Source organism: Oryx dammah, unplaced genomic scaffold, assembly GCF_014754425.2.
Source record: "Oryx dammah isolate SB20612 unplaced genomic scaffold, SCBI_Odam_1.1 HiC_scaffold_29, whole genome shotgun sequence".
In the NCBI taxonomy this organism is placed as follows: Eukaryota; Metazoa; Chordata; class Mammalia; order Artiodactyla; family Bovidae; genus Oryx; species Oryx dammah.
The window spans coordinates 40,475,594-40,499,821 of record NW_024070213.1 but is presented as its reverse complement, the minus strand read 5'-3'; the positions used below and the strand labels follow the sequence as shown (position 1 = coordinate 40,499,821).

The 24,228-nt window shown below is 40.8% G+C and overlaps 1 protein-coding gene across 2 annotated transcripts in view; it reads left to right on the top strand.

The window, feature by feature from the left end:
- The first annotated feature begins 18,147 nt into the window (after positions 1-18,147).
- Positions 18,148-24,228, top strand: part of LOC120858540 (protein AMN1 homolog) — a 75,168-nt gene continuing 69,087 nt past the window's right edge. The window contains exon 1 of one of the 2 annotated variants that reach the window (XM_040234669.1): positions 18,148-18,240. In XM_040234669.1, the coding sequence (XP_040090603.1) occupies positions 18,203-18,240 (38 nt within the window). In that variant the 5' untranslated portion in view covers positions 18,148-18,202. The remainder of the gene's footprint in view (positions 18,241-24,228) is intronic. The other variant, XM_040234670.1, reaches the window with a different exon arrangement.

The window sequence follows — 24,228 nt, the reverse complement described above, 5'->3', positions numbered from 1 at the left end:
CTTTCTTTGGGATTGGAATGAAAACTGACCTTTTCCAGTCCTGTGACCACTGCTGAGTTTTCCAAATTTGCTGGCATATTGAGTGCAGCATGTTCACAGCTGTTCAAATCTTTCAGGATTTGAAATAGCTCAACTGGAATTCCATCACCTCCATTAGCTTTGTGCATACTGATGCTTCCTATGGCCCACTTCCCTTCACATTCCAGAATGTCTGGCTCTAGGTGAGTGATCACACCATCATGATTATCTGGGTCATGAAGATACTTTTTTGTACAGTTCTTCTGTGTATTCTTGCCACCTCTTCTTAATATCTTCTGCTTCTGTTAGGTCCATACCATTTCTGTCCTTTATCGAGCCCATCTTTGCATGAAATGTTCCCTTGGTATCTCTAATTGTCTTGAAGAGATCTCTAGTCTTTCCCATTCTGTTGTTTTCCTCTATTTCTTTGCACTGATCACTGAGGAAGACTTTCTTATCTCTCCTTGCTATTCTTTGGAACTCGGCATTCAGATGCTTATATCTTTCCTTTTCTCCTTTGCTTTTTGCTTCTCTTTTTTTCACAGCTATTTTTAAGGCCTACTCAGACAGCCATTTTGCTTTTTTGCATTTCTTTTTCTTGAGGATGGTCTTGCTCCCTGTCTCCTGAACAATGTCATGAACCTCTGTCCATTGTTCATCAGGCACTCTATCAGATCTAGTCCATTAAATCTATTTCTCACTTCCACTGTATAATCATAAGGGTTTGATTTAGGTCATACCTGAATGGTCTAGTGGTTTTCCCTACTTTCTTCAATTTGAGTCTGAATTTGGTAATAAGGAGTTCATGATCTGAGCCACAGTCAGCTCCCAGTCTTGTTTTTCCTGACTGTATAGAGTTTCTCCATCTTTGGCTGCAAAGAATATAATCAATCTAATTTAGGTATTGACCATCTGGTGATGTCCATGTGTAGAGTCTTCTCTTGTGTTGTTGGAAGAGGGTGTTTGCTATGACCAGTGCATTTTCTCTGCAAAACTCTGTTAGCCTTTGCCCTGGTTCATTCTGTACTCCAAGGCCAAATTTGCCTGTTACCCCAGGTGTTTCTTGACTTCCCACTTATGCATTCCAGTCCCCTATAATGAAAAGGACATCTTTTTGGGGTGTTAGTTCTAAAAGGCCTTGTAGGTCTTCATAGAACAGTTCAACTTCAGCTTCTTCAGCATTACTGGCCGGGGCATAGATTTGGATTACCATGATATAAAGGTTTGCCTTGGAAACAAACAGAGATCATTCTGTCATTTTTGAGATTGCATCCAAGTACTGCATTTCAGACTCTTTTGTTGACCATGATGGCCACTCCATTTCTTCTAAGGGATTCCTGTGCACATTAGTAGATGTAATGGTCATTTGAGTTAAATTCACCCATTCCTGTCCATTTTAGTCGCTGATTCCTAGAATGTTGACGTTTACTCTTGCCATCTCCTATTTGAGCTCTTCCAATTTGCCTTGATTCATGGACCTAACATTCCAAGTTTCTATGCAATATTGGTCTTTATAGCATCAGACCTTGCTTCTATCACCAGTCACATCCACAGCTGGGTGTTGTTTCTGCTTTGACTCCATCTCTTCATTCTTTCTGGAGTTATTTCTCCACTAATTTCCAGTAGCATATTGGGCACCTACCGACCTGGGGAGTTCATCTTTCAGTGTCCTATCTTTTTGCTTTTTGATACTGTTCATGGGGTTCTCAAGGTAAGAATACTGAAGTGGTTTGCCATTCCCTTCTCCAGTGGACCACATTCTGTCAGACCTTTCCACCATGACCTGTTACTTCTCTCTATTGTTTCTATTTCTTTTTTTCTTCTAAGGACCATGTATTGAAATTAAGTTAAATAATCTTTTATTGAAAGTTGAAATCATTTATTTTTGTGTAATGAGTGGTTTCCTTTGTTAAGGAACCCTTTAAACCTAAAATAAAGTAAAACTTTTGGCAAAACTAAATTGTTTTGAGCAGGATTCATGAAACCAAATGCTACTCTTTAAAAAAAGGAAAAAATAAATAAGAGGTTAAGTTTTTACTCCCAGATGGGATGATTTGCTTACTGCTTAGGACCCCAAATTAAAGCAGGCTAAACCTTTGGAAGTTTTTGAATGTTTGCAGCTTGTGCCAATTGAGAAAGGAAAAAAATGTAGCATTCTGGGTTGGAGAGGCCCGATCCTCCTCCCTGCCTGCCATGAGGTACATGATTAAAATTGGTTGAGGAAAAATTAAAATTGGAGAAAGAGTCATCTGATTTGCAGGTATGATTGTTTATCTTAGAATGTCAAAATTACATTTTAGCTGGCCAAATCTCCACTTTCCAGTGTGTAACTGAAAAAAGTTGCTGTAAAGTTTGCACAAGGTAAGTGGTCGAAAGTAGTGTGGTAAGGTTAACAAAAGAAAGTTCATTCTTGGAAAATGAGGGGAGAAAAAGCAAAGAGACTAAGAGATATTTTAAATCTCAAACAGAAACTATGAAATCTCTGTTTGTCTGGATATATGTATAGGTGTATGTCTCAGTATGTAGTTTTATCTTTGGAAATATTGCTAAGGGTAATTTGTAAATAAACTATTTAATTCCTTAAATAAAACTAAGTGCTTACAAATCAAACAATTATAAATACAAAAGAACTAAGCTAAATGAATGTCAGTTTCACTGGGAAATATTTAGTCTTAAATTAAGAGCTGATATTATGATTGTTAATCTAATTAACGTAGACATGCTGTGAACGTGCTGTACTCATTATGCCATCAAATTTGGAAAACTCAGCAGCGGCCACAGGACTGGAAAGGTCAGTTTTCATCACAATCCCAAAGAAAGGCAATGCCAAAGAATGTTCGAACTACCACACAATTGCACTCATCTCACACACCAGAAAAATAATGCTCAAAATTCTCTATGCTAGGCTTCAACAGTACATGAACTGAGAACTTCCAGATGTTCAAGCTAGATTTAGAAAAGGCAAAGGAATCAGAGATCAAATTGCCAACATCTGTTGGGTCATAGAAAAAGCAAGAGAGTTCCAGAAAAACACCTATTTCTGTTTTATTGACTATGCCAAAACCTTTGACTGTGTGGATCAAAACACACTGGAAAATTCTTCAAGAGATGGGAAGACCAGACCACCTTACTTGCCTCCTGAGATATTTGTATGCAGGTCAAGAAGCAATAGTTGGGACCACAGATGGAATAATGGACTGGTTCCAAACTGGGAAAGGAGTACATCAAGGCTGTACCTTGTCACCTTGCTTATTTAAATTCTATGCAGAGTACATCATGTGAAATGCCAGGCTAGATGAATCACAAGCTGGAATCAAGATTGTTGGGAGAAAGATCAATAACCTCAGATATGTAGATGACATCCTCCTTATGGCAGAAAGTAAAGAGGAACTAAAGAATCTCTTGATGAGGTGAACAGGAGAGTGAAAAAGTTGGCTTAAAAGTCAATATTCAAAAAATTAAGATCAAGGCATCCAGTCTCATCACTGCATGGTGAATAGATGGAGAAACTATGAAGACAGTGACAGACTTTATTTTCTTGGGCTCCAAAATCACTGTGGATGGTGACGGCAGCCATGAAATTAAAAGATGCTTGGTCCTTTGAAGAAAAGCTATGACCAACCTAGACAGGAAATTAAAAAGCAGAGACATTACTTTTGACAAAAGTCCATGTAGTCAAAGCTATGGTTTTTCCAGTAGTCATGTATGGATGTGAGAGTTGGACCATAAAGAAAGCTGAGTGCCAAAGAATTGATGTTTTTGAAATGTGGTATGGAAGAAGACTCTTGAGAATCTTTAGGACAGCAAGGAGATCAAACCAGTCAATCCTAAAGGAGATCAGTCCTGAGTATTCATTGGAGGGACTGACACTGTAGCTGCAGCTCCAACACTTTGCCCACCTGACGTGAAGAACTGATTCATTATAAAAGACCCTGATGATGGGAAAGATTGAAGGCAGGAGGAGAAGAGGACAAGAGAGGATGAGATGGTTGGATGGCATCACTGACTCAATGGACATGAGTTTGAGTAAGCTCCGAGAGTTGGTGATGAACAGGGAAGCCTGGTGTGCTGCAGTTCATGGGGTCAAAGAGTCGGACAGGACTGAGTGACTGAACTGAACTGAGACATGTCTTCGTTCAGTTCAGTTCAGTCGCTCAGTTGTGTCCGACTCTTTGCGACCCCATGAATCGCAGCACGCCAGGCCTCCCTGTCACAGAGTCAGATGTGACTGAGCCGCTGAACTGAACTGAACTGTTTCCATTTTTTCCCCATCTATTTGCCATGAAGTGATGGGGCTAGATGCCATGATCTTAGTTTTTTGAATGCTGAGTTTAAGTTAGCTTTTTCACTCTCCACTTTCACCTTCATCAAGAGTCTCTTTAGTTCCTCTTCCTTTTCTTCCATAAGGGTGGTGTCATTTCCATATCTGAGATTATTGATATTTCTCCATGCAATTTTGATTCCAGCTTGTGGTTCATCCAGCCGGGCATTTTGCATGGTGTACTCTGCGTATAAGTTAAATAAGCAGGATGACAATATACAGCCTTGACGTACTTCTTTCCCAATTTTGAACCAGTTGTTGTTCCATGTCCAGTTCTAACTGTTGCTTCTTGACCTGCATACAGATTTCTCAGGAAACAGGTAAGGTGGTCTGGTATTCCCATCTCTTTAAGAGTTTTCTACAGTTTGTTGTGATCCACAGAGTTAAAGGCTTTAGCATAGTCAGTGAAGCAGAAGGGGATGTTTTCCTGGAATTCTCTTGCTTTTTCTATGATCCAACAGATGTTGGCAATTGGATCTCTGATTCCTCTGCCTTTTCTAAATCTAACTTGTACATCTGGAAGTTCTTGGTTCACATACTGTTGAAGCCTGGCTTGAAGGATTTTGAGCATGATCTTGCTAGCATTTGAAATGAGTGCAATTGTATAGTAGTTTGTACATTTTTGCCATTGCCCTTCTTTGGGATTGAAATGAAAACTGACCTTTTCCAGTCCTGTGGCCATTGCTGAGTTTTCCAAATTTGCTGGCATATTGAATGCAGCCCTCTCACAGCATCATATTTTAGGATTTGGAATAGCTCAGCTGGAATTCTATCACCTCCACTAGCTCTGTTCATAGTGATGCTTCTTAAGGCCCACTTGACTTTGCACCCCAGGATGTCTGGCTCTAGCTGAGTGATCACACCATCATGGTTATCTGCATCATGAAGATCTTTTTTGTATAGTTCTGTGTATTCTTGCCACCTTTTCTTAATATGTTCTGCTTCTGTTAGGTTCATACCGTTTCTGTCCTTTATTGTGCCCATCTTTGCAGAAATGTTCCCTTGGTAATTGGAATTATTTAGCTTTATTTTACAGATGAGAACACTACATGACTGTAAAAAACTCAGTAAGAATTTCATCATAGAGGGGGCTTGTGTTCAAATCAGAAAGAATTCTAAAGAAGGGGAAATTTTCACCTGGTGGAATTCTATCTACTTGGTATACTGCAGAGTACTTGCTACTTTTCAATTCTTCTTTGTAAATTATTTGTCATTTATATGTCTTCCTTTTGCAGACTTTTGAAAGTTGGAAGACAGTATTGTTCATTTCTTCAAGATGCTGGCCACACTTACAAGTGCTGAAGGAGGGCAAGAATTGTGCTGGGTGCTAAGGATTCAGTGGTGAACACTTGAACCAGACAAATAAAAGGGCAATCAAAATAACTGTTAAATGCTAAAATGGAGTTAGTTTTATTGAAACACCCTGGAGGGGTGGGGAGGAGAGCAGATCAGAGAGAAAAACATAGTCTGTTAGGGACTGCAAATAGTTTGGGGTTGCTACAATGGAGAGTGGTGAGAGGCAAGTATAAAAGAAGAAATAGGCAAACTTTTTCTATGAAGGGTAACATATTAATAGTATACATATTTTTGTTTTTGTGGGACATACTTTCTCACTGAATTGAACTGGGCTCTTGCTCATCCTACCTGAAGCCAAGCCGATCTACCCACAGTGGACTGTGGTGAGAGAAAGTGCAAGGCGCCAAGCAAGGAAAACAGGCAGCTGATTTGCCAAACATCAGAATTTCCCTCATGGCTTTCAGGCAAGAGTTCTTAAAGACAACCCTGAGGGTGAGGGTGGGCTTCCCAGGTGGCTCAGTGATAAAGAATCTGCCGGCCGATGCCAAAGACATGAATTTGATCCCTGGGTTGAAGAGATCCCCTAGAGAAGGAAATGGCAACCCATTCCAGTATTCTTGCCTGGGAAATCCCATGGACAGAGTAGCCTAGTGGGCTACAGTCCATGGGGTCACAAAAGAGACACAACTTGGCAACTAAACAACAATAAAGGATGAGGGCAGCAGGTGTGTGATCAGCTTGAGGACATTTTTTCTGATTAGTCAGTGGTGAGGTAACAGGATGACTGATGTTTGCTGCTGCTAAGTCGCTTCAGTCATGTCCGACTCTGTGCGACCCCAGAGACGGCAGCCCACCAGGCTCCCCCGTCCTTGGGATTCTCCAGGCAAGAATACTGGAGTGGGTTGCCATTTCCTTCTCCAATGCATGAAAGTTAAAAGTGAAAGTGAAGTCGCTCAGTTGTGTCTGACTCTTCCCTGTGGACTGTGGCCCACCAGGCTCCTCCGTCCATGGAATTTTCCAGGCAAGAGTACTGGAGTGGGTTGCCATTGCCTTCTCCGAACTGATGTTTGGGGAATCTTAATTATCAGCCTTCTGGCTTCTTCCCATTGTAGGGGAGGGATTGATTTTACTTTATTTAAACAACATTATAATGTTATTTGTTTGACCTTGTAAGTTATAAAACTTAGACCCTGTAGTGTTGGCCAGACCTCCAGGGACTCAAGAGTTCCCAGACCTACTCCCTTTCTTATCTAAAATGCCTTCTGACTTGCTGAGCTTGCAGGCAGGCACAGAATCCCAGCAGTGTCCAGACAGGTCAGAGGCCTGCTCTCCTACTTCTGAAGCCTGAACACAACTTCCTCCATTTTAATTTCCTAACAGTCAGCCTCAAGATTGTTTAGGCTGTAGAGTACAGGAATGAAGCAAAATAAAATGAGCAGTCTTCTTAATTCTATAAATCAAATATTAAGAGCAGTTCTAGATAGTCAATAGAAACAAAGTGATCAAAGAAACATGTATGGGTTAAACAATGCAGAAAACAATTTTTGAGCAATAGGGGATTTAGTAAAGAAAAAATCCCATGAAAGAGAAATTTGTTTTTGTATATCAGCTCCTACATCTATTAACTTATTTGCAGCAATAGTAGTAATAACAGAATGTTCTATCAAGGTACAATTATGTTTATCAATAAGTTTTGTGACTCTTTGATTCCTTGCAAAATCTTACTGAAGGAGAAGCTAATATGGGGAACAGAAAGAGTAGGGAATAACATTTGAGTTCACAATACCGGAGTTCTCATGGGGTAGTAAGAGAAAATAAATAGGTGATACCCTTCCAATATAAGGGCTTCCCTGGTAGCTCAGATGGTAAAGAATCCACCTGCAATGCATGAGACCTGGGTTTGATCCCTGACTCAGGAAGATTCCCTGGAGAAGGGAATGGCTACCCACTCCAGTATTCTTACCTGAGAAATTTCAGACAGAGGAGTGTGGAGAGCTATAGTCTATGAGGGGTCATGACTGAGCGACTAACACTTTCACACTACTATCACTTCCAGTATAAATGATCAACGTGTGTTAGGCATCTGAGAAAAGGGGTTCCTAAACTAACAGAATGATCTCTGTTTATTTGCAAGGCAAACCATTCAGAATCACAGTAATCCAAGTCTATGCCCCAACAAGTAACACTGAAGAAGCTGAAGTTGAATGGTTCTATGAAGACCTACAAGGCCTTTTAGAACTAACACCCAAAAAAGATGTCCTTTTCATTATAGGGGACTGGAATGCAAAAGTAGGAAGTCAAGAAACACCTGGGGTAACAGGCAAATTTGGCCTTGGAGTACAGAATGAACCAGGGCAAAGGCTAACAGAGTTTTGCAGAGAAAATGCACTGGTCATAGCAAACACCCTCTTCCAACAACACAAGAGAAGACTCTACACATGGACATCACCAGATGGTCAATATCTAAATCAGATTGATTATATTCTTTGCAGCCAAAGATGGAGAAACTCTATACAGTCAACAAAAACAAGACTGGGAGCTGACTGTGACTCAGATCATGAACTCCTTATTGCCAAATTCAGACTTAAATTGAAGAAAATAGGGGAAACTACTAGACCATTCAGGTATGACCTAAATCAAACCCCTTATGATTATACAGTAGAAGTGAGAAATAGATTTAATGGACTAGATCTGATAGAGTGCCTGATGAACTATGGACAGAGGTTCATGACATTGTATAGGAGACAGGGATCAAGAATATCCCCAAGGAAAAGAAATGCAAAAAAGCAAAACGGCTGTCTGAGTAGGCCTTACAAATAGTTGTGAAAAGAAGAGAAGCAAAAAGGAAAGGAGAAAGGAAAGATATAAGCATCTGAATGCAGAGTTCCAAAAAATAGGAAGGAGAGATAAGAAAGCCTTCCTCAGTGATCAATGCAAAGAAATAGATGAAAACAAGAGAATGGAAAAGACTAGAGATCTCTTCAAGAAAATTAGAGATACCAAGGGAACATTTCATGCAAAGATGGGCTCGATAAAGGACAGAAATGATCTGGACCTAACAGAAGCAGAAGATATTAAAAAGGGGTGGCAAGAATACAAGAAGAACTGTACAAAAAAGAACTTCATGACCAATATAATCATGATGGTGTGATCACTCACCTAGACAGACATCCTGGAATGTGAAGTCAAGTGGGCCTTAGAAAGCATCACTATGAATAAAGCAAGTGGAGGTGATGGAATTCCAGTTGAGCTGTTTCAAATCCTGAAAGCTGATGCTATGAAAGTGCTGCACTCAACATGCCAGCAAATTTGGAAAACTCAGCAGTGGCCACAGGACTGGAAAAGGTCAGTTTTCATTCCAATCCCAAAAAAGGCAATGCCAAAAAATGCTCAAACTACTGCACAATTGCACTCATCTCACACGCTAGTAAAGTAATGCTCAAAATTCTCCAAGCCAGGCTTTAGCAATACATGAACCATGAAATTCCCGATGTTCAAGCTGGTTTTAGAAAAGGCAGAGGAACCAGAGATCAAATTGCCAACATCCGCTGGATCATGGAAATAGGAAGAGAGTTCCAGAAAAACATCTATTTCTGCTTTATTGACTATGCCAAAACCTTGGACTGTATGGATCACAAGAAACTGTGGAAAATTCTGAAAGAGATGGGAATAGCAGACCACCTGACCTGCCTCTTGAGAAACCTATATGCAGGTCAGGAAGCAACAGTTAGAACAGGACATGGTACAACAGACTGGTTCCAAATAGGAAAAGGAGTACATCAAGGTTGTATATTGTCATCCTGCTTATTTAACTTCTATGCAGAGTACATCATAAGAAACACTGGACTGGAAGAAGCACAAGCTGGAATCCAGATTTCTGGGAGAAATATCAATAACCTCAGATATGCAGATGACACCACCCTTATGGCAGAAAGTGAAGAGGAGCTAAAAAGCCTCTTGATGAAAGTGAAAGAGGAGAGTGAAAAAGTTGGCTTAAAGCTCAACATTCAGAAAACGAAGATCATGGCATCCGGTCCCATCACTTCATGGGAAATAGATGGGGAAACAATGGAAAGAGTGTCAGACTTTATTTTGGGAGGGGCTCCAAAATCACTGCAGATGGTGACTGCAGCCATGAAATTAAAAGACGCTTACTCCTTGGAAGAAAAGTTATGACCAACCTAGAGAGTATATTCAAAAGCAGAGACATTGGCGACTAAGGTCCGTCTAGTCAAGGTTATTGTTTTTCCAGTGATCATGTATGGATATGAAAGTTGGACTGTGAAGAAAGCTGAGCACCAAAGAACTGATCCTTTTGAACTGTGGTGTTGGAGAAAACTCTTGAGAGTCCCTTGGACTGCAAGCAGATACAACCAGTCCATTCTGAAGGAGATCAGCCCTGGGTGTTCTTTGGAAGGGCTGATGCTGAGGCTGAAACTCCAGTACTTTGCCACCTCATGCAAAGAGTTGACTCATTGGAAAAGACTCTGATGCTGGGAGGGATTGGGGGCAGGAGGAGAAGGGAATGACAGAGGATGAGATGGCTGGATGGCATCACTGACTCGATAGACATGAGTTTGGGTGAACTCCGGGAGTTGGTGATGGACAAGGAGGCCTGGTGTGCTGCAGTTCATGGGGTCACAAAGAGTCAGACACGACTGAGTGACTGAACTGAACTAATATGTAAAAGTAATTTCTACGTCATTGGTTACAATACACACAAATTGAGGGGTTATTTCAAAAACATAGAATTTAGGGAAGATAGCCCATTCACAGTTGTTGATGAAGTTCACCAATAAGCAGGGATCCCAAACGTGAAGTTTGTCCACATAAGAGTCCCTCAGTAGCCTTGTTACAGTCTATCAGTAAGTGAGTGCAATTGCTACTGTTACTGCTAAGGCGCTTCAGTCGTGTCCAACTCTGTGCGACCCCAGAGACGGCAGCTCACCAGGCTCCCCCGTCCCTGGGATTCTCCAGGGAAGAACATTGGAGTAGGTTGCCATTTCCTTCTCCAATGCATGAAAGTGAAAAGTGAAAGTGAAGTCGCTCAGTCGTGTCTGACTTTTCTCGACCCCGTGGACTGTGGCCCACCAGGCTCCTCCGTCCATGGGATTTTCCAGGCAAGAGTGCTGGAGTGGGGTGCTACTGCCTTCTCCAAATTATTAACATCCAAATAATTTCCAGTGAAATGAGGTAGCCAGTATTCTCCAAAAACAATAGGTAAAATTGGCACATTAAACTCATATCAACTATACCATAATGGTATAGAGTTCCTTGGCACCAGGTGTCAGTGCACTTGGTAATGCTTCAGAAATAAATACCCAGTGTTTTTAGGAAACATTCTCTAAACAATTTTTCCACTCATATGCATTCAGTTCAGTTCAGTTCAGTTCAGTTGCTCAGTCGTGTCCGACTCTTTGAGACCCCATGAATTGCAGCACGCCAGGCCTCCCTGTCCATCACCAACTCCCGGAGTTCACTCAGACTCATGTCCATCGAGTCAGTGATGCCATCCAGCCATCTCATTCTCTGTCATCCCCTTCTCCTCCTGCCCCCAATCCCTCCCAGCATCACAGTCTTTTCCAATGAGTCAACTCTTCTCATGAGGTGGCCAAAGCACTGGAGTTTCAGCTTTAGCATCATTCCTTCCAAAGAAATCCCAGGGCTGATCTCCTTCAGAATGGACTGGTTGTATCTGCTTGCAGTCCAAGGGACTCTCAAGAGTTTTCTCCAACACCACAGTTCAAAAGCATCAATTCTTCAGTGCTCAGCCTTTTTCACAGTCCAACTCTCACATCCATACATGACCACTGGAAAAACCATAGCCTTGACTAGACAGGCCTTAGTTGGCAAAGTAATGTCTCTGCTTTTGAATATTCTATCTAGGCTGGTCATAACTTTTCTTCCAAGGAGAAGCGTCTTTTAATTTCATGGCTGCAGTCACCATCTGCAGTGATTTTGGAGCCCCCAAAATAAATCTGACACTGTTTCCTCTATTTCCCATGAAGTGATGGGACCAGATGCCATGATCTTTGTTTTCTGAATGTTGAGCTTTAAGCCAACCTTTTCACTCTCCTCTTTCACTTTCATCAAGAGGCTTTTTAGCTCCTCTTCACTTTCTGCCATAAGGGTGGTGTCATCTGCATATCTGAGGTTATTGATATTTCTCCCAGAAATCTGGATTCCAGCTTGTGCTTCTTCCAGTCCAGTGTTTCTTATGATATACTCTGCATAGAAGTTAAATAAGCAGGATGACAATATACAGCCTTGACGTACTCCTTTTCCTATTTGGAACCAGTCTGTTGTTCCATATCCAGTTCTAACTGTTGCTTCCTGACCTGCATATAGGTTTCTCAAGAGGCAGGTCAGGTGGTCTGGTATTCCCATCTCTTTCAGAATTTTCCACAGTTTCTTGTGATCCACACAGTCCAAGGCTTTGGCATAGTCAATAAAGCAGAAATAGATGTTTTTCTGGAACTCTCTTGCTGTTTCGATGATCCAGCGAATGTGCATTAGTAGACATTAAAATTCCTTGGGCCTTATCCTTTTGAGCAAGGTAATATAACAGCTGCATAGAACAATCCAATCAAACATGTCAGTTAAGGATTTAGTTTGGTATAGCTGAAATATTACTGAGTCATTAAAACAACTGTAAAAAGTCTTTGAAGTGAAGTCACTCAGTCGTGTTCGACTCTTTGTGACCCCATGGACTGTAGCCTACCAGGCTCCTCCCTCCATGGGATTCTCCAGGCAAGAATACTTGAGTAGGTTGCCATTTCCTTCTCCAGGGGGTCTTCCTGACCCAGGGATCAAACCCAGGTCTCCCACATTCCAGGCAGACGCTTTAACCTCTGAGCCACCAGGGAAGCCCATAAAAAGTCTTTATGGTACGTTAAAACTAAGTTCATGGGGTTTTAATATTGTAGGCATCCACTTAGCATTAATGGTCAAGCCTTGAGCTATGTCTTTACCAATGCTGTGTAATCTAGCAAACAGATAAATTTTGTCCTTAGAAAGTCAAAGTTAAGAAAAGACAATCTTATTTGCTGGGCAGGAAAAATTATCTTGAGTTCAGGTCCAGCTCATGTTTCTCCAGCTAAAGATCCTTGAAGGTTGAGGCTTGAATGACAATCTGCATTACAGTCAGGCTTCTAAGAATAATCTATTTGTGAGAATTAACAGTGGGTTAATGTCCCATATTTCCAGGGATGTCCAGGGATCATCACTAATACAATGTTATCGTTTCCCTGTGTAATCACATCAGCAGGTATGGGAGGACTGTTAGGCTGCTTCACCCAGACTTTAGCTCCAATTGCATATATTTCTTTTGTGGACCCAAACCCTCTATCATCTCTGTTAGTACGGTGGGAGAGTCTCTTTTTTGTACTTTTCCAATTACATTAGAAAAATCAGCAATTGGGCAATTTGATTATGTTTATTAACAGATAGATCATCTTTTCCTTCATTTTGTAAAATTACTAAGATTTCTCCTTGGTAGTCTGGATCTGTAACTCCCCCATGGACACAGATCCCTCTTAACGCTACACTGGAACATTCTTTGATTAATCCAAAGTGTCTGAAAGGCATTTTAATTACAAGACTAGTTGAAATAGCACGTCAATCTTTCAGTAAGTATGTATTCAGATATAAAGTACAAATCCTGTCCAGTGGCCTCAGGAGTAGCTCGGAAAGGAGCTAATGCTCTTGGGCTAATTTTCCAATCTGTTATTGTTGTTTAGTCTCTCAGTTTTAGTGTCTGGCTCCTTTGCAACCCTGGGGACTGTAGCCTGCCAGGTTCCTCTGTTCATAGGATTTCTCAGACAAGAATACTGAAGTGGGTTGCCATTTCCTTTTCCAGATTTCCCAATATTTAGTTGTTCCAGGAAAGAAGCATATTTTATGAATTTGTAAATTTGGAATAATCATCCTCATCAAAGGAGTTTCTGATTCTCCTCATGCTCATGCTCAAATGCTAAGTCATGTCTGACTCTTTTGCAACCTCATGGACTGTAGCCTTCCAGGCTCCTCCTGTCCATGGGAGTTCTGGAGTGGGTAAGAATACTGGAGTGGGCTGCCATTTCCTTCTCCAGGGGATCTTCTCGACCCAGGGACTGAACTCGTGTCTTCTGCATTAGTAGGCAGGTTCTTTACCAATGAGCCACCTGTCTTCCAGTTTTTATAAAAGCCCTCTCCAAGTTTAATTAAAAGATGTTCAAGCAGACCATTCCTTCTTTAAATCAAACCAGGAGATAGTAAGGAATATGAAAAATCCATTGTATGTTATGTTCCTGGGGAAACTCTTGCAATAACTTACCTTTAAAATGTTACCCATTGTCACTCTCAGTTTGAAATGGAACACCGTGATATAAATTATCTCCAATGTTTTAATAGTTTTAGCCTAATTGACTTTCCTGAAGAGAATGACCACTAAATATCCAGTATAGGTGTCCACAGCAGTACACGTGTTGACATCCTTTATCTCAAATTAATGGATCCAATATAATCAATTTGCCATATTTGCCCACATGCCAATTGTCCTTTGACTAGGTGTGGCAAGCTTCTATGCTTAATACATTGACAAATTGGACATTGTAAATCGGACAATTGGACATTTAAATCTGCATTGTAAAATGCAGATTTATTTTTTTTTTAAATGCAGATTTAAAAAGATTGATAGTTAAAGAAATACCTTGATCCTGAGCCCACCTGTATCTTGCTTTTTCCCCCAGATGGCCACATTTTTTGGCGTGCCCATAAAGTCAAACCTTTTAAGTCGCCAGAGTTTGAGTCAAATTCTACTGTTTGGATTTGGGTTTATTAATTTGTAATAGAGTTATACCATTGTTCCATAGATTTGGAACACTGTGAGCTTTCACAATGAAGACTGAAACGTTGGCGATTTGAACAGGTTCCCAAATGTCGGACCTTAATTCCTTTCCCCATAATTCCTTGGAATGAATTTACATTATTCTTTACCCACATGGAAAGCTAAGTGGCCAATCCATTGGCTACTGAATAAGAATCTGTATAAATTTGACATTCTGTTAAATTTTCTTGTTTTAGAACCTGATATATTACATATAATTCAGCAAATTGACTCCTCTTAGTATAACTCTTTTCAGCTCTGGAAATTTCCCTGTCCCAGAGATGCAAGGGCTCTCTTTTGTCTTGTTTTTGCCATAAGTTCCAATTAGCATATAATTTATTGATAGATACATATAATTTTATGTCCCTTGGTTGTAGTTCATGGGGTATCTGATTTCCATCCAAAGATAGGTTACTGAGTTAAGCTTTAGAATAGTTCAATTAAACTTTTTAGCAATAAAATATAACAGCAAGTAACTATCAGTTAGTGAGTCTTTGTCAACATAGATCTCAATGAACAAAACTAGAATTTACTATTCAATGAAACAAAAATTTTTGTGAGGGCATTAACCCGGCAGCCAGGGAAGGTTTTATCCCATCAAATTAAAAAAAAAAAAAAAATGAGGTTTGTCAGAGAGCCAGAAAAAGCCAAGCGGCCATCTTAGATTTCCCACAGCCCTGACTGTTGATCTATAGCTATTGCTTATCCATTTTAAATTCCTTGTTTTAGGAGTAGACTGTTGCCATGTCCTAAGGGCATGAAACCGAAAATGAAAATGTTAGTTGTTCAGTCATGTCCGACTCTTTGCAACCCCATGGACTGTAGCCTGCCAGGCTCCTCTGTCCATAGAATTCTCTAGGCAAGAATTCTGGAGTGGGTAGGCATTCCCTTCTCCAGGGGATCTTTCTGACCCAGGGATCAAACTCAGGTCTTCTGCATTGCAGGGGGATTCTTTACCATCTGAGCCACCAGGGAAAGTCTGAAAATGAGGTGTTAATTTTTTGTAGAAACACAATGAGCTTTATTTATGTGTGCTACAAACGTCATAGATAATTGTGAAATAATATTTATTTAAGAAAGTAACAAAAGCTTTTAAAAACACATAAAAATTATTTAAAGACAAAGAAATTCATCTAATGTGTTATCAAATGCCGCATGCCAAGAAAACTGTTGCCTTAACAGAGAAAACCAAATTCCAGTCTGATAGCAGGTTACTGATAATAACAAAATTTGTTTATCTGGTTAATTTTAATTTAATCTTAGAAAGTCTTTTCTATAAATCTTGAAGAGGCAGTATTTTTCCAAGGCATCAGGGTGAAATCATAACTCTCTATAATAACAAAAAGCTTAAAAAGGCACATTTAAAATGTTATTACAATGCAACTGACAAAGTAACTTGGTTACTACTGTGACATGTAACACTTTAATATAGTAACTAGAATTATGACAGATAAAATTTTACCAGGTTATATAAAATCTTTATGATTTCTATATACTAATATAGAATATCTATATTAATAATATTTACCATATAATATAACCTGAGAAAATTTATTAGTTATTTGATAATACTTCCCATATACTTTAACATACCTAATAAAACTAATTGTTTAGTATCTTTCTTTGGGATGCCTCAGGAACACTCTGAAGCACCCCAAAGTGGTTAGAAGTCAAAAGAATTTCATTACAATTTGATTTTAGGAAGGTCTGACAAAAATATCAAAGGGTTAAGAACACTCAGTCAGATAAGATTACAAGTCACTATGAAACAATAGTTATTCACTCAGCCAAAGTAACAATAAAAGTTTTCAAAGCAAATACAGAACAGATCACTTAAGAGGTAAAGAAACAGAATCTGTTATCAAAGGAAGCTCAACATCCCAAGAAAACTTGCACCATGAATAAAACTCTTTTCCCAGGTCCACTTTCCACAAACCTTTCTTTTACTTTCTGTATCTGTAACTTTATCTTCCCACTGAAAAACGGACACCTGTAAGTCAGACCTACTTCGGTTTCCCTTAACATAATGCAGTTCCAGTCATCATAACTTCTTTTCTAAAAACACATATCTTATTTTCCTTAAGTAACCATAAACTGTCCTTTATATTAGCACTCAGAAGATTGGTGAACATAAATGTTGGTAGTAATTTCTAAAAATATTTACTTTCTTATAGAGAACAACTCAGGATGATCCCAAACATACTCACTATTAATTCTAAACTTTTTGTTTCTCCATAAAAGGAAGCCAGTGTTTATTAATTAATATTTTAGCATCTTATTTTATTTGCAAGTGGCCTAATTATTTAATAAGCTTGCATCATTTAACTTAATTTACCACAACCCTAGGATTTCAATTTACCAAAATCTGGAAAAACAATTTTAGGTAGATATTCCTAAAGCTTAATTATTCTTAGTAGAGTTTAATCTAAAAGCTCTTATCTCATTTACATTTTCTTTCCTTAAAAGTTTCTTCACGTTGAGTTGCTTTCCTTTCTGACAAATTTGTAACAGATATAACAATATTTGATTTCAGTTATATTAAACATAGGCACAATGAAAGTATTATACTTAATATCAGTGACTACGAAGACATGTCAAAAGCAGAGACATTACTTTGCTGAGCCGCCTTATGCAAAGAGCCAACTCATTGGAAAAGACCTTGATGCTGGGAAAGATAAAAGGCAGGAGAAGAAGGGGGTGAGAGAGGATGAGATGATTGGATGGCATCACTGATTCAATGGACATGAGTTTGAGCAAGCTCCGGGAGATGGTGAAGGACAGGGAAGCCTGGCGAGCTGCAGTCCATGGGGTCGCAAAGAGTTGGACACAACTTGACTAACAACAACAAATTCCGATTTCATAGGATTAAAAGAATATGGTTAATTTTTTATTATTTTTGGTTATGCTGGGTCTTTGTTGCTGCATTCAGGCTTTCACTAGTTGCAGTAGAGGGTAGGAGGCTACTCTTCCTTGTAGTGGCTTCTCTTCTTCTGGAGCACAGGCTCTAGTAAAATGGGCTTCAGTAGTTGTGGCTCTCGGGCTTAGTTACTCTGACGCCTGTGGAATCCTCCCCGACCAAGGATTAAACCCATGCCCCCTGCATTGGCAGGCTGGTTCTTGTCCACGGTACCATCAGGGAAGACCAGAATATGGTTAACTATTGAAAACAAGCAGTTCAGTGCTCACTTTCTTATAGGAAGCGCTCGATAAACGTCACTCTCCAGTCCTCTAAAACACGCCCTTTGACGATCATGGTTTCTGTATCTAAGAGGGTCTCCGGTGTGCATCCACTAACGCTGGGCCCAGCATGGAATGCACCCCTGTAGTAACAGCGGCCACGCGCAGAGCCGCGAGGTTCCAGGAGGTACTAGGAGAGGTCCGGCGCCGGGCTAGCCCACCAGGGATACCGCCCGAGCCGCGCCGGAGGGACTGCAGAATGACAGCTCACGCAGTCCTTCTCAGAGCCCAAGACTTCCCTCTGGTTTATCACACTGTCTCTCCGGCGCAGCGTCCAGGGTTCCGCCCCGAGGGGGCTACGCTATCCCTCTGTAGTCGCGAGCGCGCCGGCGCCAGGTCACCGGAAGAGGCGGGTGACGTCACGAGGGACTACGCGTTGCGCTGGAGGCGGGAGTTGACAGACGGTCTGTGGCTGAATCTCCGCGGCCCCGGGACCGTGGAAGAGGCTCCGAAGGGCGGCCGCGATGCCCAGCCCCCAGCGGGTCAGTCAGCTCCTGGATCTGTGAGTCCGCCCCGGCCCGCCTTCCTCTCGCCCCGCCCCGGCACAGCCCGCGCCCGCCACCCATCACCGCACCCCATCCCCGCCCCCTTCCTGCCTCCCATCGAGGAGGTCCACAGGCTGTTTCTGCTCCTGGGTCCGTGATTTGTCCTATCTTGACTGAGAAAAATCGTGCCAAGTGGGCAGCCCGGCAGGCTTGCCCCTCTGTCCCCCGATAGGTGTCCGAACTCAGCCTTGACAGCTTCTCGTCCAGGAGATTCCTGGCAGTGGCCTGTCTCTGGCGGGAGCGAAAAGCCTTAGTAAAATAAAACAAAACACTGGATGGGGTTCTCAAAAGCCTTCAGCAGAGTTACACCCAGTTACTGTAGTGGGGATAATTATTGATTCTTTGACGCAGCGCTTAAATCCCTGATTGCGCTTGCTGGGTTCAGCTCCCGGGTCTACCATTCTCCAGCTGTATGACTATGGGAAAGTAGCTTAACCTTACAAAGTTAGTATAATAACAGCTACCTATCTCATGGCGTTACGTGCTGTGCTTAGTCGCTCAGTCGTGTCTGACTCTAGGACCACATGGACTGTAGCCAGCCAGGCTCCTCTGTCCATGGGGATTTTCTATGTCTGTAAAATATTGGTATCAAGCTCTCTGAAATTTCTTTTAATACTAGGCAGTCTTCTAAGGATTTAAGTATGTTAAATTACTCCTCCCTGTAACGCTATGGCCTGTAACTGCCTAGTATTAAGAGAAATCTCAGAGAGCTTAACTTGATATGAATATTTTATAGACATGTCATTATAGGATGGCTTATAAAGTGAGCATAAGGAAGTTCTTTAATCTTTGCAATGGTTTATGACATTAGGAGTTTACAGATGGTAGGAGATTGCTTAAAACTTTATTTTTAAACCAGTTATGCTGTTAACAATCATTTTAAGAAGACGATTTAAGTTGATTGTCAGAGGCATTTACAAGAAATAAGTTTCACTTATGTTCATGATATAAACTAAATTTGGTTTTGCGTATGTGACTTAACTGGTTTGGTCACCTTGATGGATTTTTCAAGCCTGGTCTCGATTTATTTAAAAAAATCCCCACCTTTCAGTCATTCTCTCAGCAAGCTAAGGGTGAACCAATATAGTGTTACTCTCACTGCTCCTTCAATGTAGGCATTGGGATGGATGGTTTTGTAATTGCCCTTATTGGCAGTTGCATAGTCACCCTGACTCTGGCAGCAGGATCTTTGTGTTCTTCCAGTTGTCTAACACTAATGGATAACATTTGATGTGTGAGTAGCCACTGAAGACATTTAGAACTCCAGAGAGGATACAATGCATTAAGGAGGCTAAGATGATGACTATCAGGAGAATAATAGCCAAGTATTGAAAAGGATTCTCCAGAGCAGAGATTTCCAACTAAATAATCAAGAGAAGTGTGTGTGTGTTAAGTCACCTATGTCTGACTCTTTGCGACCCTATGGACTGTAGCCTGCCAGGATCCACTGTACATGGGATTCTCCAGGCAAGAATACTGGAGTGGGTTGGCATTTCCTTTTTCAGGAGATCTTCCTGATCCAGGGATTGAACCCGTATTTCATAAGTGTTGCCTATTTGTTGAAAGATTGGCATCTAGTCTTTCAGATCTTTTTGTTATATTAACATAGAAACTTTTTTTTTTTAAACCAGTTATGCTGTTAACAAATCACAAGTCCGTGTGCCCAGTGAGGCCCATCAATACTAAAACATCAGAGTTTGAAACAGAGATTTATTACAGATTCGTACAAGGAGATGGGTGGTTCATGTCCTAAGAACCCCAAAATTACTGAAAGCTTTCAGCAAGCCCCTTTATAAGTAAAAGGTGAGGGGGGGCGTGGTTAGTTGTTACAAACTTCTTGTGTAAGATCCTTTGCTCTTGAGGTCAGGTCATGGTCAGGTAACAACATTCCTGTAAATCTCCACCAAATGAATGTTATTCTGTGTCTTGACAAGAAAGGGCAAGATCCCAAAGCACAGCTTTCACCCTCCAAGAGCCCAGTCCTGGCTAATAGGAGGCAGATCTCAGTTGGCAGTTCTCTCAGGGCCAGGTTCCCACATCATGCCCAGATGTCATCTCTGAGGGAGCCAGGCACTCAACCCAACTGACCCTCAGTCTCCTCAAGCCACCTAGATGGGGAGACTAGGTTCAAGGCCTGGGCCAAGGCTAGTTGAGGGCCTTAGTAAGGGCTCTGGAGCCCTATAGAAGAACACAGTCCTTAGTGTGTTCCCTGGGCGCTCCAGCTCACCTGCTGGCCAAGGCTAAGTGAGTTGGAGGGCCTCCCTCCAGGAGAAGGCCTGAATCTGCCTCTTACCTCACTTTCCACCTAATGACCACCACACCAATGACCTTTGGGTAAATCACTTCCCTAATGGTCCCTCATTGACAGTTACTTGTGGACTGGGCCCACTGGGGCACTGAGCAATGACTGATCAAGATCTGTTGCCTGGTAACAGAGTGCAGAGTAGTGAGGCACAGCAATGGCTGCCTGTTAAGGGCTGTGCTCATCTTGCTCTCTTACAATAGTACATGTACCTCCATCTTGGGTAGTTAGGGTGTCTAAGGCTAAGCAGTTGTCTAAAACAACTCTGGCTAAAGAATTTCTAGATTCTTGCTGTGATTATAGTTTTTCAGAGGATAAGGTCTCTCTTAGTGAGATTTAAGTGCAATTTTTTGTTGGTGTCTTTTCCAATAAACTGAGTCTCTAGGTTTTAATATATGAGGCATTGTCTTGTTTAAGAAGCAGACCACAGAAAGCTTTATGGACATGGTGGAAATAAGCTTTTCAGTATTACATTAGTGTCTTATAGTACTGAACTATGTCATGGTTCCTTAGGATGGGATTAATGTGAAGATGCCTTATTTTAGGAAGTGGTATGATAGGTAAGCTTCCATGTAAGTAAACTTCTATATGGTATAAGCAATCAGTTATTTAATAAGTATTACTGTGGAAACAAAAGAAAGGCAAAGATTAAAGATTAGTTGGAACAAAGTATAAATGTAGTTGTTGAGTCTAGAGAGCAGCCAGTCAAGAAAATTTTTGGAGCTGAACTTAGATTTTTAGATGGTGGAATGAAGATGGCAGTTTTAAACTGATAGATTTTCCTGGTTTGCAGTTTGAATGTCAGTGATGATGTCATCAGGTGTTCTGAAGTAAGTATGAAGGTTGTTTTTTTGTCTATGCATGATCCATTGTGATGAATTCTCTGAAGTCTATATCAAGACCTATAGCTTTATCTTGTAGGGTTTGAGGAAAAGAACAGTTTTAGTTTTAATTTCAAGTCAGAAGGGTGGGAGAAAGTTGAAAATATTAGTTTGGAGAGTTGTAGCCAGATTTTAGAGAAAACCGTAAGAGTTCAGGATCCAGTCCAGTTTACAGTTAGAAACAAAAACCCAAAGAAAATAACCAGGACTAGAATTTGATTATGGGTATGCCAAAGTTTTCTGTTTAAACATAATTTTTCTTTCTATAGTCACTTTTACCAAAGTAATTTGTTTGTAAAATAAATCTAGTCTCTTTAAACCTGACTTGTTATTTACATAAATACAGCAAGAATAGATTTTATGTGCACTCTCAAATATGATATTCCAATCAAAGCTTTGGTAATATCCAAGGGCTTTTATTGACTCTATAGAGTCAATTTTAGGAACTTCTCTGGTGGTCCAGTGGTTAAGAATCCACCTTCCAAAACAGTGGACCCAGATCCAATCCCTGGTAAGGAAGTAAGATCCCATAGGCCCTAGGGCAGATAAGCCCCCATGTACCACAACTGTGGAGCCTGCTATCTCTGGAGCCCGTGTGGCAACAAAAGATCCCTCATGCCAACAAAAGATCCCTCGTGCCAACAAAAGATCCCTCGTGCCAACAAAAGATCCCTCGTGCGACAATGAAGACCCGTCACAGCCCCAAACAAACAAATATATATATATATATTTTAAAGTCAACTTTAGATACTTAAAACCGACTTAACAAGGAAACTCAGGTTACATCTTTAAAAGCCTCTTTTTGCTAAGAAGCCAAGCAAAGGACTTAGCAGTTTTGTCCTATTACAGGGAAAACAAATTCTTATTGAATTTATGCAAATATCTATTGCCATGAAAATAGGAATAGTCAATAACAGGGTTTTTAAAATTTGTTTTAATTCTGAAGGAATCAGATAAGGAGAGAAAGAAAAATGTTTCATTTTTGTTTATAGAAGTATACCAAATTGTTGTAGGTTTAGATAATTTAGAAGGAGGGGGAAAAAAAGATTTTTAAATCTGGAAAACAAGCACTAAAGAACAACAATGTTTCAAGAAAAGTCATAAAAGTTAGTTGTTTTCATCAGTTCATTTGGGCCTTTGGCATTAATCTTTATTTTCCCTAATCTTGGGTTAGCAGTTTTATGAATTAAGCAGTTTCTCCATTAGAGTTCTAGAAATTTACTCAGTTTACTGGTATGATCTTAAAGTTATCAGAAAGCTATATTCTAGAGTACTTATCAGGGTCCTTTCTGTGCCTCTCCACAAAGACAAAGCATTCTGGCCTATCAGTTCAGTTCAGTCGCTCAGTCGTGTCCGACTGTTTGTGACCTCATGAATCGCAGCACGCCAGGCCTCCCTGTCCATCACCAACTCCCGGAGTTCACCCAAACTCATGTGCATCAAGTCGGTGATGCCATTCAGCCATCTCATCCTCTGTCGTCCCCTTCTCCTCCTGCCCCCAATCCCTCCCAGCATCAGGGTCTTTTCCAGTGAGTCAACTCTTCGCATGAGGTGGCCAATGTACTGGAGTTTCAGCCTCAGCATCAGGCCTTCCAATGAACACCCACAACTGATCTCCTTTAGGATGGACTGGTTAGACTTCCTTGCAGTCCAAGGGACTCTCAAGAATCTTCTCCAACACAGTTCAAAAGCATCAATTCTTCGGTGCTCAGCTTTCTTCACAGTCCAACTCTCACATCCATACATGGCCACTGGAAAAACCATAGTCTTGACTAGATGGACCTTTGTTGGCAAAGTAATATCTCTGCTTTTGAATATGCTATCTAGGTTGGTCATAACTTTCCTTCCAAGGAGTAAGTGTCTTTTAATTTCATGGCTGCAGTCACCATCTGCAGTGATTTTGGAGCCCCCCAAAATAAAGTGTGACACTCTTTCCACTGTTTCCCCATCTATTTCCCATGAAGTGATAGGACCAGATGCCATGATCTTAGTTTTCTGAATGTTGAGCTTTAAGCCAACTTTTTCACTCTCCTCTTTTACTTTCATCAAGAGGCTTTTTAGTTCCTCTTTACTTTCTGCCCTAAGAGTGGTGTCATCTACATAACAGGTTATTGATGTTTCTGCTGGAAATCTTGATTCCAGCTTGTGCTTCATCCAGCCCAGTGTTTCTTATGATGTATTCTGCATAGAAGTTAAATAAGCAGGGTGACAATATACAGCCTTGACGTACTCCTTTCCCTATTTGGAACCAGTCTGTTGTTCTGGCCTATAGTTGATTGTAAATGCTTTCCAAGAAGAATTAAGAGGAGAACAATAACTCTCTGTGAATGACAAAAGACTTAAAAATAGCCATGGTTAAAGATCTGATGAGAGTTCCCTATTTTAAAAAATGATAAAATTGTCAGATAAATTCAGTTATTTCTATGACATACAATATTTTAAGATGACTGATAACATTATACTAGGATGGGTCAGATTTCTAAGAATTTCATGTAATTTCTGGAACACATATTAATAACATTTTGCTGTTGTTCAGTCACTCAGTTGTGTCTGACTCTTTGCAACCCATGGTCTGTAGCACACCAGGCTTCCCTGTCCATCAGCCATTCCCGGAGCTTGCTCAAACTCTTGTCCATCGAGTCAGTGATGGCATCCAACCATCTCATCCTCTGTTGTCCCCTTCTCCTCCCACCTTCAATCTTTCCCAGCATCAGGGTCTTTTCCAATGGGTTGACTCTTTGCATCAGGTGGCCAAACTATTG